This window comes from Podarcis tiliguerta, assembly GCF_965153285.1.
Source record: "Podarcis tiliguerta genome assembly, chromosome: 7".
NCBI lineage: Eukaryota > Metazoa > Chordata > Lepidosauria > Squamata > Lacertidae > Podarcis > Podarcis tiliguerta.
In genome coordinates, this window is record NC_139540.1 from 60,545,092 (window position 1) to 60,560,891 (window position 15,800).

Genomic DNA, 15,800 nt, shown 5'->3' on the forward strand with positions numbered 1-15,800 from the left:
AGTGTGTGTGTTTCTCTGAGTTACAATCAGTGATACATAATAGCAAGGCTGCCCCTTAAATATTTGCCTGCAAAAATGTGGCCTGTGCTTGAAAAAGTGGTTTGGCACCAAGCAGACATTTCTCAATATCCATTTACCAGATGGATCAACTTGTTCAATGCAACAGAAAAAGTTAGTAAACTGTGTGGAATGCTCTTAAAATACATTGCATTGTTTACTAGATTCCTCATTAACCGTATGTCCTATGGTATTTTATAATAAAGTATTCTTTAAAATATTTTTGTTTTAGTCTGTAATATTTCCTAACAATAACAAAAAGAGCTGTAAATGCATTTCTACAATATCACTATGGAAAAATGTGCTCAAGTGTTTCCATAAATCAAATGTAGCACTTTGGCATTAGCTCTGAGGCAGTAAATTTAGAAAATTAGGACCAGATGAGTTTAAAATAGAAACTTACATAACTTTTCACCAAGATACATTTTTATATATTTGTGTGTGTGTGTGTGAGTGAGAGAGAGAGAGAGAGAGAATGTGTGTGCTTAGAATTAATCAAATTTTACTTTCACTAAAATATTTTGGAAACTATCTGAATCCTATTTGATCATTAAGGAGAATCTTCTAGGATTTCTTTGGCCCACCAGCTAATGGGCACCAACACAAAGATCAAATTGTTCAAACTTACGTTAAATCGTTTTATAAGCAAATAATGCATACATTGCCCATCTTTTTCTCGAAGAAAACAAAACAAAGTTCCTGTCGAAAAATTGACTGGTGTTCTGTGGTTTTCAACAGTGGGAGATGGATCTCTGCTACTGAAGTACAGTCCATCTGGAAGTTTGAATCTGAAGCTTTTGAGCTTGACTCTGTGGAGTGGCACTGCTGTCTCCCTTTCACCTCCATTTTCCTGGAAGCAGCAGCAGAAAGTGCAGACCTAACTGGTTCCCGGAAGAAACAAAACAATCATCCATTTCCTTTCCAACACACCAGAGCCCACCTATGAAGCAAGGTGAGGTGACCAATCCTCAGGCAGCAGAATCCACAAGGACAGCAGATCCCAATCTAGATCTTTATTCCTCCCTTGTTCCTGATGTTCCTCCCAACATTCCTCTGTTTCCAACTAGTCTCTGACACCAACTGTCTCTCTCTTCTGGAATCCTTCCCACAGTTCTATCTAGAGATCTCAGGAATTGAAACTAGGACCTTTGGCATGCAAGGCCTCTGCTACTGAGCTATTGTCCTTCCTGGTGAGCTACGGTGAGCATTGAAGGACAATTCTATCAAATGGTATTAGCCATGAGACTTCCTTGTTCCCAGGTAGAGCACCTCTGAGTACCAGGTGCTGGAGGCAACCACAGGGATGGCCATCACCATTATCCTCTCCCCATAAACTTCCAGAGGGACCTGGCTGGCAGATATTGGAAGCTTGAATGTGGACTTTGACTGTCTCCCACAAGGCAGGTCTTCTATTCCCATTCTAATTCATTCCTGGTTGTGGGCGTTCACCATTTCTACTTCTTCTTTTTTAACCGTGGGTGTTTCAAAAAAACGCCTCCACCCAAAAGTAGTCAAACAGAGCATGAATTGAGTCTTTTCATGCATTGTTCAACAAGGACTGTATCACAGTAGCCCCATTGTTCTGCCCTTTTAGAAGTCAGATTTCCCAATGATTTGGATGGTGATGGAGGAAATTAGGACGCTCTCCCCAGGGTGGACAAGGGGGAGAGAGTGAAGCCTGGGCAAGGGGCAAGGAAAATAATACATTGGGGGCTGCATCAAAGGTACATGTGACTAAAGAGACACTAAAAAAATGCCACATGTTTTTGAGACTATTGCTCCGCTTCTGTTATGGGCACAAATATCACTCTTTCTTTTCCTCTGGCACAAGTGGGAGGTTTGGCATTCTCAGTTTGACTGCTGGAGCACATCTACAAGGAAGAAGCATTCAGCACAGAAGTCGACAGCAAGTTGGCTTTGATTCAGAAATGAAAGAATCTTTTAAAGTGTCATTAGAAGCAATAAGCTCCAGCACACCACATCCTCCCATTCCATTCCTCCTGCTCTCTTCCCCACATAGCTCAGATTCCTCCTTGACTCCCAACAACAATGGCTTGTGCCTGAGTGGGCCCAGCAGAGACACTGGACCCGCAGTTTAGGAGACGTCTATCTTCTTGGTTCTGACTGTTCAACTCATACAATGATCTGGAAGAAAGAGGTGCAGGAGAGAATGTACCTTCCACAATTTTGACTGCAAACCACTGTATGTAACATGATCACCCATCTTTCTTATTGTTGTTGGATGTTAGGAATTTGCTTATTTATCCATCTAGAATTAGAGCAGGGAACTATGTGTCACACAACAGCACAAAATAGGAAATTGGGTTTCTTCCACTAGAGCTGATGGTCATTTGGGACATCTGTTTAAATTGTTCTGAGTGGGGAGGGTCACACTCTCTCCTCTGCTTCTCTCTCCCACTGCCACTTTCTCTTGGCACAGAGTCAATGGTGGGGGGGAGTGTGTATGATCATAGCATTAAAACAGATATGGGACTCAGCTAAAGGTAAAGGGACTCCTGACCATTAGGTCCAGTCGTGACCGACTCTGGGGTTGCCGCGCTCATCTCACTTTATTGGCCGAGGGAGCCGGCGTACAGCTTCTGGGTCATGTGGCCAGCATGACTAAGCCCTTCTGGCGAACCAGAGCAGCGCACGGAAACGCCGTTTACCTTCCCGCCAGAGCGGTACCTATTTATCTACTTGCACTTTGACGTGCTTTCGAACTGCTAGGTTGGCAGGAGCAGGGACCAAGCTACAGGAGCTCACCCCGTTGCGGGGATTCGAACCGCCGACCTTCTGATCGGCAAGTCCTAGTCTCTGTGGTTTAACCCACAGCGCCACCCACGTCCTGGGACTCAGCTACACAGCTGCAAATAAAGTGTTTTAAATGTGTTGTAAAGTGCAGTATACAAATATGACTCTAGATGGTAAAGTGAGCTATGCAGAATTCAATGTATTTTTCAAAACAGTTTTTTAAAAAGTATTTTTGCAGCGTTTTTTAATATGTGTGTAGATTCCACCATGAACTGTCATATTCAAAAGGTTTGTTTTCTGGATCTTAAAACCCTATGGTGTTTAATGAGGCTTATTCCTAGTAAATGACTTTAGGATTGCAGTGTTAACACACTTTTACCACTTCAGAAAAAAGCCAATATGGCCCCCATCTTGGTTAAAGATCGACCTTAAAATCATGTTTATTGCCATCTACATTCTATGAAGAATATGGTGAGCTGGGTTTTTAATTGCTGCTTTTATGTTTCTGTAATTGTTCTATTTGTTTCTTACCTAATTGTTTCTGCTATATTTGTTTTTTAAAGATATCTCTGTGGCTTTAATTATATTTTGTAAGTCACCTTGGGATAGAAGTCAGCATGTAAGAACTCTGAATAAATAAATAAAGGACTGGAAAAATCTCAGATCTCACTATTTGTTAAAGCAGAGATTAGTGGGCATTTCACTTCATTGACCTGACCTCTGAAAACTGTAATCAGTATGCTTAAGCTCTCCACCTTAAAAAAACCCCAACACAAACCAGGCCTGCTAGCTACACACTTTCCAGTACTTTCCCCTTCCATGTATCCTTTTCTATATATAGTTTTACTAAATCAGAGAGTCGAAATTTTCCAAAAGGGACCTGTAACATAATATTGGGCTGTAAACCCATTAACATCTACAAGGTTGTTAAGAAAACCTAAGTAGTTGTATTAGCCACAAATATGCCCTTTATAGAGGTTTGTTTTAGTTTGTCATTAATGTGCAAGGATAGTAGTTTCACATTCTCTAATGTCCCTTTCAAACTGTATCCAGTTTCTGACATTTTTAAAGTCTCAGGAAACACTGCAGATCAAAATGACTGTGTTAAGCTGGAGTCCTTTAGCCCAGAGGAAAACAAAAATAATTCCAAAGCAACCCCTGAGAGCAATTTGATATTTTCAGCATTGTTGTATTTGACATTGTTGTATGTTGAGCTTTAAATACTGTGAAGTCCCACATTTTAAACACTCTACTTATTATTCAAATTACTTATGTGTTTTGTTGCTAAATGCATAGCTGCAGGTCTGCTGTGACAGCCTTAGAAAAGCTTGGAATAATATAGGATATGAATCCAAATACATAAATGGCAGAGCATTCCAAACCCCCTGATCTATTGTGCTGGAGGGGGCTTGGATGGAATAAATATGTCCCCCTGCCCAGTCTTGCCCAGCTCTGCTGGTCTCTGTAAGTGAGAATTTTGCTCTCTTCCTTAAACAAGGACAGAGCAGTATACCCTCCAAGTGTCCCAATTTTCCTGGGACAGTCCTGGATGGTTTCTGATTTGATCCTGAAATATCCTGGTTTTCCTTTTCCTCCCCTCCTCATTTTTGAAACAAGTGTTTGCTCTATCTGTGTGTGTGAAGGTACAAAAACGGATTCCTGTTTATACTGAATACTGTATAAAGTATCTGCACCAAATGAAGGAAACTGAAGCTGGCATACGAAGCCCTTCCTAAAATTTTGAAGGAAAATGTAACCAATCCACTTTAAATTCTTTAATTGCAATGCTTCAGCAGCCAGCCTTTTTTTTAAAGGAAATGCCTGGAGTGTTTATTCCTTTATTGTAAATGGAGCCTTACACTGCCTACTCATAAGTAAGCCCCACTGCATTCATTGGAGCTTACTCCCAGGTGACTGGGTAAGGACTGTGCAGTCTTACACTGCAATCCTCAGCATTTTTTTTACTCAGAAGTAAATCCCACTGAATTCAATAGTATTTATTATCAGGTATGTTCCTGATCATTCTCACAGTTTCTGTTGTTGTTGTTTCCTGCCTTTTTCCTTGACAGAGACACAAGACAGCTTACAGCTAAAATTTTATTTCATTCCATTTATCTGTGGAAGGTGTTCTACATTATCCTTCATTCACAATTTTTTTTTTGTGAGGTGGGTTCAGCAGAGAGGTTGTAATTGTCTCAAGTAACATATATATATATATATATATATATATATATATATATATATATATATGAGATGCATATGTGTGCAGCAAGATCAAGCATGGAAGTATTTTCCTGATGCAGAATAGAATGTTCCTATTTTCATCTGAGAAATGTTGGAGGGTATGAGAGCAGTCATAGGAAACTCCCATAATAGCCTAAGTCCATTGCCAACTAGTCACTGAACCATATAAGGACAGTATCCACACAACCACATCACACAGTCTACTTTCTGTAACTTGGAAAGGCTGTCTATTCCAGATTTATCCTAGACCAAGAGAAGTATATGAAGGAGATTTGAACACGAATGGTAATTCTCCCTTGAAGAAAAGCTCTGGAAGGAAGTAGGAATCAGAGTGTAGTGTCCAAAGTGCAGAATGGTTTAATTCTGGTTTGTGAATACATTGATATGGTACCTATTTATCTGATATCTCCACATAAAATGCTTGGCCAAACAAGTCTGTAATATGGTGTCCAAAGGAAAGCAGACCCTCCAAGTTTCCCTATTTTCCAGTGACAGTCCCAGATTTACCTAAGCCTTCCTGGTTTCTGATTTGATCCTAGAATGCCCTGCTTTTCCTTAGGTCGTCCCTATTTTCATCGGAGAAATGTTGGAGGGCATGGAAAAGGACAGAGCACGCCTAGATCAAGATAAATAGCTGGTCTTCTCTAGAGCCTCTGGAGCTGCCTTTGCCAACCTGATGCCCTCCCAAAGTTTTGGACTACAATTCCTTTCAGCCGCAGCACCCAGCTGTGGTGCAAAGCATTTGGCGGTCACGAGGTTAGCAAAGCCTGCTCTGAAGGCCCAGCCATGTCTGCTGAAATACTTGTACAGCAGGGATGGGGAAACTGTGTCCATGCTGGCTGAATAGCCACTGAAGGGCCACTGGCCCCCCATCCCTGGTGCATAGTAATCGGGTAACACAATACAGCTTACTGTTCATTTTTATATCACTGGAAGCAATCCCAGTCCATCTGCAGCGCTTAGAAATACTGGTGCAGGTCCAAGTTGGTCAGAATAAAAGAAATAAACGTGGAGCTCTCTCACCAGAGGAATGCTTTGAGACTCAGACTGGAGGCTTTTCAGTCCAAATCATTTTGTCTGGCTGGAGTTCCTCCAGTCAAGATAGTGAATGTCTGGCCAGGAATCATCTAAACCTAATAAAGAGGCCCAGTTAAAAAGAACGGCAACAGCGTTTCACTTTTGACTCATCTCTCTCCTGCCCCCACGTGAACCCAGCGGGCTTTTCCGATTTGGCCATGGTTTTATACCCCCAGGCATTGGGGTCACTTTAAACCAGTTTGCCTTCCAACACCTAAGCAGCATGTAAATAAGACATTTTCCCCACGCAAAACAAACCTTTGGCCTTTTTATTTTTGGACTGAGGAGACAATGAGTGGGTGTTATGGGAACATCTTATAAGGAAAAAAGGAGAACAATTAAGGTGTTAATGGGAGAAGAGATCTCGCAACTGAACAGGAAGACTCGCAAGATGCACTTCTGTCCCTCAAAATTATAAAGCCCCCCCCTTTAGTCAAAGTTTGTCTGATTTTTAAAACAAATACTCCATCTTTATTTCAGGCTCTCACCAATAGACGCAATGTAATGGGCGATACTTTCCGCGTATTTAAATGGTACAGGGTTCTAATGAATATTCCTATATCTCTGCAGCGCCCTCTGCTTTTGCTCTCTCAGTGAAACACTTTAGATATATTGTCTTTAACGTTAATAGGATACACCCATAGCTGAAAGCCTTCCCTGAAGAGAATGTGCATGCTATACACCATATAGTAGCACCATGTTGGTGCAAAATACACATTTACTGCTTTAAAAAAAGCTTTGGGGGGGGGGGGGACACAGAAGGCTACTTCATACGGGGTTGGCCTATTTGTCCAACGAACCCAGCCTTGTCTACTCTGAGTGGAAGCAGCACTTCAGGGAAAGGGTCTTTCACATCATCTGCCACTGGATCCTGGAATAGCATGAGACACTTAATCTCAGGCTCATGGGTTCAAGCCCCATATTGGGCAAAATATTTCTGCATTGCAGGGGGTTGGACTTGATGACCCTTTGTGGACCCTTTCAACTCTACATACTAAGTACATAAAAAGCAAAATTATATGGAATGGGATGTCCCCATTTTAATCGGAGTAATGTTGGAGGGTATGGTACAGCATGGGGGTGGGGGGCAGTGTGGCAGAGCACAGTGGCAACTTCCCTAACACCTAGTAGATTGTCAGAAATGTATACATAAATCAAAAATATGTGTTGGAAATGTAAAAAGAAAGAAGACACCTTTCTCCATATGTGGTGGCCTTGTAATAAGGTTACAGCTGACTGGGAAATGATATATAATGAACTGAAAAAGATCTTTAAGTTAACATTTGTGAGTGTCCCATGGGTGGTGGTGGTATGGTAGTGTGGCTGAGCACGGTGGCACTTCCTGTTTTGCCTCAAGTGGTGAAATGAGACGTACCACCGCTGACCTCATGATCCGAGAACTTAAACCTGTCAGTTCTGATGAAAGGCAGGCAAGGACCTACAGCCCAGGTGGGGCTCACTAGCTTGGGGAGGAGTTGTCTGATTTCTCAGCTGGAGTAGACTCAAGACAGGTGGGGGTCGCATGCCTCGTCAATCTCAGAAGGAAAGCCGCCCTGGCCGTCAAAAGACGAACAAGTGAAATCTTCTATGATATGTTGGGCAATGGATATTGGTCACAATATAGAAATGGAGGCATTGGGACAATTGTGGAATTTGGATGTAAGATTTACAGCATGCTATGAAAGAAGAGAAAATTATATGAAAACGTTGTATAGATGGTGCCTAATACCAGCAGATTGGCAAAAATGTCTAAATCAAAATCAATTAAATGTTGGAAATGTAAAGAGAAAGAAGGTGCCTTTTACAGTAACCTTGCAATAAGGTTAAAGCTTACTGGGGAAAAGAAGTGCCAGAAATCACCACAAACACCTCCCTTGTTCTCTTAGTATGGCAATGGTGCCCACCTGAGATGTGCCGGAACTGAGTTTCTGTAGGGGGGGGGGGGGGAGCCCTGCTTGTGGCATTGTTTTGCTGGGTGATGCCTCCCTCCATGATCCCTCCTTCCATTTTGTTTCTGCCAGACCAAAGGAAAGGTTGTAGTCTGCTTTTTCCCACCACCAGCTGCTGAAGGCACATTTATGGTATTTTTATTTTTACGATTAAAACATCTGTTTTGCATAGGAATGAATTCGCACAAAAGAGCAGTATTAAAAAGAAAAAGTTTCCCTTGCAGGTACAAGCATGGGCGTAGCCAGGATTTTGGTTATGGGGGGGGGGGGGGACAGCCAAAGTTGTTGAGGTTTTCTTGGGAAATCATGGGTAAAAATATCCTGTAAATGGGATATTGTAGGGGGCAGGCTTCTGCTGGGCGTGAATGACAGAACCTCATATAAATGAGTATTTCCAATGCTTTTCTATAATTTTTGTGGATCGGGGGGGGGACTGCCCCCCTCCCCCCTTGGCTATCCTCATGGATGGCAACACTTTCTGAATGCTCAAAGCCCTTCACGTCCATTATCTCCACAATCCTTGCAACAGTAATGTGCTGAAGGACACTAATGCCGCAAGAGACCTGCTAGTCTGCAGTGAGATGTGAATTCATTAAAAAGATGTATGGCAGCTCTGGGCCCCTGTGAGTCCAGCACATCCCATCTGTAGAGGTGCTGCCCGCTGTGTGATTTACCGTCTGGCCTTGCAGTCTTCTGATCGGCCTCCACTGGGAGAGGCAGTTCTGCTGTTTACACAAATGATAATTCCTGAGCCAGAAACATAGAGGTATTCAACACAGTGCCCCCATTCCAAAGTTGCTGAACCCCAGTTCCCACCAGCCTCAGCCACCAAGGCCAATGATCAGGGATGATGGGAGCTGTCATCTACAGCAACATCTGGAGGGCCACAGGTTCCAGAGAAGACGATGTCCTGCCTATTAGAATGACTCCACCAACCCAGGCCTGGTCTGCAGATATGAAGGGCAACATGCATCACCCAGGGACCCAAGGGTGAGATGGAGGTCACACGCCCTGCCTTCAAGGAAGAATTGTGTGGCAAAGGCAGAGCAACCCACCCGCTTCTACTGACCATAGTAGAAGCAGAAATAGGAAACTGGGCAGAGGGAACCAGGCTGGTTTACTGCTGACACTTAGTGGCAAAAACCTAGTGCCCAGGTTTCCTTCTGCTGCCCCCTCTTCTTCCCAATCCCAGTTCCTTTTGTGTCATAACTTTTAGACTGTAAGCTTGAGGGCAGAGACCATTGTATAATAATGTATTGCTAATTGAAAGCTACCCCGGAAGCTTCACATCCGAGGAGCAGGGTATTTTTATTTTTTTAATAAACAGATAAAGAAGGCTTCCTGGTCAGGCTGGAATTTTTATGTGGGCAAAGAGGATAGATAGTCTTCCATGCCATGGGACCTGTCTTAGTGACCGCAGAGCTGAGCTCTGACACTCCTACAAGAGGCTGGCCTTTTTCTCTCTTCCAATCAGGATGCAGGGTCAGGAGGGCATGTAGAAAGGCAAAAGGGTATTGGGAAATGATTTATAATAAATGGAAAAAAATGTTTAATATTACACCCCCCCCCAAAAAAACCCCAGAGTTCTTTTGTTGGGGATAACCCAGACTAAAATTCCCAGGTGTCAGAAAAGGTTATTTATGTATGCAACAACTGTGGCCCATGTTTTTTAGCCCCAAAATGGAAAGTGAGGGAGGTCCCAACAAAAGAGGATTGGCAAATTAAGTTGACAGAATATGCACAACTTGCAGATTTAACATATATAATAAGAGAGCAAGAAGATTGGAAAGCATTTATTGAATATCTGGAAAACAACTGTATACAGTTGAAAACGCTGGCAGTATTAAGATAAATGCAGCAGAGTAAATAATTTTTGATGGATGTAAAAGTGGAAAATGGATTTGAATGGTTATAGTAAAATATGCAGGGATGCACATGATATGTAAAATGAACCATGGTAAGAGGAGAAGGGAAGTCATTGGTTATTTTAAGGTTTGTAAAATGTTTATTTGAAATTGTAAAACAGAAAATTTAATAAAAATTATTACATAATGAAGAAAGAAAAAAAGGATGCAGGCTCAGGAGAGTGATTTACACAGGGAACATTGGATGGGCTTCTCAGAAGAATGTCAAAGCTATCTTGTATTTTAAATTTCAGAGGTTTGGTGGGAGCACTGCCTTTACATCAACTCTGGTTGGCAGACCAGACTGCTTATCCCAGTTTGTGGTGGTGGACTCCACCGAAGCAGAGAAAGTGTGTAAGAGAGTGAGTGTGACTTGAAGAATCCATATGTTGCTGGACTTCAACTCCCATCACCCACAGCCAGGGATGATGGGAATTGTAGTCCAACAAGACAGCTATGATTTTTCAATTTACATGTTTTACTGGGTTGTAGATACAGGAATAAGGGACGCGGGTGGCACTATGGGTTAAACCACAGAGCCTAGGACTTGCCGATCAGAAGGTCGGCGGTTCGAATACCTGTGACGGGGTGAGCAGTTTGAAAGCATGTCAAAGTGAAAGTAGATAAATAGGTACCGCTCCGGAAGGTAAACGGCGTTTCTGTGTGCTGCTCTGGTTCGCCAGAAGTGGCTTAGTCATGCTGGCCACATGTACACCAGCTCCCTCAGCCAATAAAGCGAGATGAGCACCACAACCCCAGAGTCAGCCTTTACCTTTAGTTACATTCAGACAAACACCACAAAAGTTGCAAATAAAGAGACAAAATCTCATAGGGAACAACAGAAGCAGCAAATAATAGAAGAACCCCATTTCGTCCTAAATGTCGATTTCACGCAGAGCCTATGGGGGGTCGTGAGAAGTTTTTTAGTGAATCCGGTGTCGGACCTCACTTGGGCTCCAATCTCTTATATTTGAGACATGGGTGTAGCCAGGACTTTGGGGGGCACAGGACTTTTGGGGGGGCAGAACCGACGTGATTGGTCAGTTAAGTATGTGTATTGTTTCACTTGATTAAGGGAGGGGAGAACAGCTGCCGCAGCTGCTACCCCCCCCTTACCTACGCCCAGGATGCGAGATTATTTTACAAGAAGAACGTTCAGCGCCTTTCCCACGTTTTACTCCGGGCGGGAGCAACGCGTGTTACACGAAGATTTCATTCAGAAGGCGGCGCGTAGGGGGCGTTGCCCTCCTCCGCAGCGCGTCTGGCTCTCTAGCCAATAGCGGGAAACTATGCAAATGAGCGCCGCGGTTAGCCAGCGAGCTAGCAAAGCAGCGAGCTCAGAGTCGCTGGCAAAACGCAGCTCAGCAGCACCGTCGCCGCGGCCGGAGCTTGCAGGCGGCTGTTTTCGTTTTCGATTGCAAGCGGCGGTCAATGGAGTATAAAACCCGCCCGGGCTCGAGGTGGTGGGACTGACTTGTCCAAAAGGGAGCGCCTCTTCCACTCCCTGCCCCAGGCCTGCGAGAATGAAGTACAAGGTAAGAAGATGGGTTGCTTTGAAAAACTTTGTTCTTCCCCTTTTTTTCGTGCGTGGGGCAGAAAACGCGCGTGGGACGGGCAAAAGTTGTGCATGTACTTTTCCTGCTCCGGAAGATGTATTGGCAGAGCGGGGAATGACGCGAGCCTGACCCGCCTCGGTGCTTGGATTCAGGGTCGAGCCAAAGTTAAGGATCTGTCGGGAAACTTTTCCAAACTTCTCCAGCGGTGTCTCAGTTGTGTTCAGTAGGTCTCTTGAATTTAAAAGCAAAAACAAAAAGTCGAGTCGAGTGAGTGACTGCGTTTAGTCCTTGCTAGCAACCAGTTTTTATTTTGTGTTTTGGAGGGGAGAGTTTTGTTGCGGTTTGAAAACTTCTAACCAGCCTCAACTATGCCTCTGACAAGCTCGATATTTTCTCATCCGCTGTTGATCTGCAAGACAGTTAACGCCGTCTCTTCCTCTAGCTCCTTACTTGTAGAGCAGCCTCGCTCGCTTACTCCAGAGTAAGGCTGCCCTTTCAGGGAGAAAGACCGAAACAGCAGCTCAGCCCTATGGAAGTAAGACCCATTGAGTTCAGTGGGACTGCAGCCTCAAAGTTAATATTTCAAAGTAAATGAGACACTTGAGATTTTATTACCTCCTTTTGAAGCTCTTCGAATCCTTTTTGGGATACAAATATGTGTGGGTACCTTTTGGGGTGTGTGTGAAACAATGGGTTAAAAGAAAACTGTTGTGGAGCAATTTAAACCTTTGCCAGCAGAGATATCATTGAATAATAGATAACTGAGAAGAGGATGTCGTTTACAGTCAGTGATAAAAATAATTTTCAGAAAAGGTGTATCAGAGGGTTTTTCTGAGTGACCAAAGCAAGATAGCCTGTTCTTCTTTCCTTCAGAAATCAGGATGAGATGGGGATTATGTTGGCTGGATAGAAAATATTTAGATGTCAGCATAAGGCTTAGCTGTTGACTTGGGCTTGGATTTCTCCCCATTTTGCATGCAAATCTGTGCAGAAGATCTGAAAAGATTTCCTTCCATCACGTAATGGAATTGCTTTGATAAAGTATGAAACATCTCAGTTCCTGTTAAAGAACCAGTTTTAAAAACTTAGTGCAGTGGACCAATGAGATCTGGGTTCAAGTTCCTTCTACTTAACCAATCACCACACTGGCTGCCTGTGGGCCAGTCCCTGTATGTCTGCCTAGTTATGAGGATAAGAAGGGACTGTCCCCATGTTGTTCACCAGCTTGGACACTTTGAAGGATGAGTGCTTTACAAAATGGGGCAAACAGAGTTTGATGAAATATAAAATTCTAGACCTGTACTTTTAGCAAGAGGGCTCACATGTTGATTTAATGGGATTCCTGCTGCAGAGATGTTACCCATTAATACAAAAAAAGTGTAGCCAGAATCCTGCACATTTCAGTCACTTGGAATGCATTGTTGTCTTGCATTTTCCCCTTTCCAGTTTGCTTAGTTTATAGAGTTCATTCTAGTCGTCTTAAAAAGCCACATTCGGGCTGTGATCCTGTGTGCATGCTTGCAAGGGAGTAAAGACAACTGAAATCAGTAGGACTTTACTTGGGAATGTGTGCATTGTACACAATTCTTTAGGTAGCTCTGAGCAACAATCTGGACAAGTATTTGGTAGCAGTGACCCCTGTATTCCTCCGTCTCCCAGGGGTCTAGGAAAACTCTTTCAAGTTAAACTAGGAAAGAGATTGAACTTTGCAGAGCTCTTTCTAAAGGAATTCTGTTTCAGAGCTTTCGTGATTGGCTCCTTGCAGTCAGTCACAGCTCTATACTGATTAAAAATATGTGTGCTTGGTACAAGAATACCCCGGGGCATCAGATCAGCAAATAGCATCTACTGCAATCTTGTTTTGTTGGACTCAGAGGGGAGGGGGAGGGAAGGAAAGGTTGTTCCTCTGCCAAGAAAAAGGAAACCTGTCAAGGTCAACATGAAACCAAAAGAGTGAAGGAAGTTCTTTACCTTCCAAGTCGAAGTTTGTAACTATTTATAATGTTATGAGTTAATTTGGCCACAAGTGGTGCTCTTACTATATGACTGTACAATGCATAGCTCCATGCCTATGATTATAGCCTCTAGAATGCAAAAATAAATAGGGTAGCAAATAGTCATAATGATAATTCATGCCTGGAGGTACACTAATTCTTAACTGTAATAGTATACACGAACCTTCTCAGAATTTCCTGCATGCCGCAGGGGAATTTAGGACTGAATCTCATGAATGATGGGCCCAAGTTTAGGATTGCTATAGAAGATTTGGGTTAAACAGTGATAGGCTGTGGAAGAAGATCTTGAAAGGCAACTAAAAACTTGAATTTAGGGCAGTGCTGATAGCAGTTCTTTTCCTGAGAGATGTCTCACAGTGCTAGCCCCAGGATTTGCTCATTCTCTTTCTTTGCAACCAGATTCAGGGCTGGTGGCAGCACCTGGCATAGGTGGGCAGCTGACAGCATCTACCTTGGCTCCCTCCCTTCACTATTATTATTTTTTTAAATGGCCCGCCACTCTGAGCAGTGTCACATGGTTGAATCTGGCCACCATTTTCATTTCCCACAATGCCCCTGACCTAGGATGATAAATTTAAAGGGTGTTTAGGCCTAGCTCTGCTTGAAGCGCTGCATGGCACTGCTAGGAAAGCTTTCCAAGGTTCACAAATGGAGGAGTGAGACCTGGATCAACAGCCAGGCAAGTGAGCAGGTGGAATTGTGAACTTGGAGTCTTGGAGAGGGCAATTGGGTAGGTAGCAGGTTCTGGTGGTCAGCAGTAGAACATCTGTTGAGGTATGAACCTGGGTAGGGAGTAGATAGTACCAACTCTGGGAGAAAAGGAAGGGGCTTACAAATATTGGCTTCTAAGTAATTTTGGAAGAAATATATTGACTATTCTTCGTGGCTACCAGCAATCCTGCCGTTTCCTCAGTTCCCATTGCACGGATGGAAGATACAGGGAGCAAGGAGCAAGGACCTCTGACTTAGTGCTACTCTTTGAAAGCTGTCAGGATCTCAACCAGCCTCAGTTCAGAAATACACCCACTTATAAACAGTGTTTTGAAAGGAAATGTGAGGCCCATGTACCTGCCCAGCTACTGAGATCAAGGAACATTTTGCTGTTGGCTTCAACTGGGTATGGGATACTCTGCCTTAATTGCACCGTAATCCCTTTGGGATTATAAAATCACCTTGACATTTCTGGTTATCCCTTTTTTATCCTTCCCGCACTGCCAAAAGCGACGGTCCTGTTTCATATATAGATGCAGTCTCCTTCAAAACACTGAGTGCATGTGAAATGAGTAATTTAATTCAGATGACTGAATGCTGACTGACTGACTGAATACTATGTAATCTCTTAGATGGAGCAGGCCAGACTTCTTTTGTGCCAGCGAGCAGGCAAACCATAAAATCAGAAGATTTTTGCATCTATAAAACCTTCCTGGTAAACTAGTTTGTTTACATTTCTTAGGGAGCCTGAAGTATTTATTTAAACAGTTTACCCAAGGCTAACATTCTTAAGCTGAAGTCCACAAATCATTCACCCTGGAGTAATTCTATAGATTTCACTAATACTACTACAAACTTAAAACCGTTTATCAAAGTTGATGTAACTTGAAAAACTACTTCTATTGCCTTTCTTAAAAGCAAGGCAAACAGCCAGCATTTAATATATTGCTTATTTTATGTCCTGTCATTTATTATTATTTTTTTCTTCTTTTGTTTGCATAACAAAATGAATACCCCTTGTTGTTTAATGGATAGAGAATTGGTTTGGCTGCAAGACTTCAAAGTCTTGCTCAGGTATAGAGCTCATTAGGTTGGTCTGGATCAAATTGCTGGTCATCAAAGTCATGATACCAATCACTTTCCTCAAATTCATTCTGAATGGCAAAATCTGGACACTTCTCTGAAGCATACATTTTACAGCTTGCAAGAATACACATGTTCCAACAATTTCCCTACATCCTTTCTGATGTCCTGGAGTTGTAATCCTAGAGTTTCCACTGTTGTGTGACATAAATGCCTACTATTTTAATAAACAATTGTTGTTTTCCTAATAACAAAGCTTTGATTACTTAAAAATAGACACTTGATAAGATGGATAGTTGGCCTGAGCATGTTACAAAGATTCACCTGCTGGGCAATAAGCTGAGTATATTATGCTTTCCAACAAAATCTTGAAACATCATTGATACACAGCAGTATTAATCTCCCCACTCCCATACATTGCACTTTGTGTATAATTTAGTAGACGTTTGA

General features: G+C 42.8%; 1 protein-coding gene across 2 annotated transcripts in view; it reads left to right on the forward strand.

Moving 5' to 3' along the window:
- Nucleotides 1–2,089: 2,089 nt before the first annotated feature.
- Nucleotides 2,090–15,800, forward strand: part of NEDD9 (neural precursor cell expressed, developmentally down-regulated 9) — a 70,393-nt gene continuing 56,682 nt past the window's right edge. Inside the window, exon 1 of one of the 2 annotated variants that reach the window (XM_083449360.1) lies at nt 2,090–2,260. Coding sequence is in view for 1 of the 2 variants with exons in the window: in XM_083449359.1 (XP_083305485.1) it covers nt 11,509–11,520 (12 nt within the window). In the remaining variant the exon portion in view is untranslated. Of the gene's footprint in view, nt 2,261–11,294; nt 11,521–15,800 lie in introns of those variants that run through there. The other variant, XM_083449359.1, reaches the window with a different exon arrangement.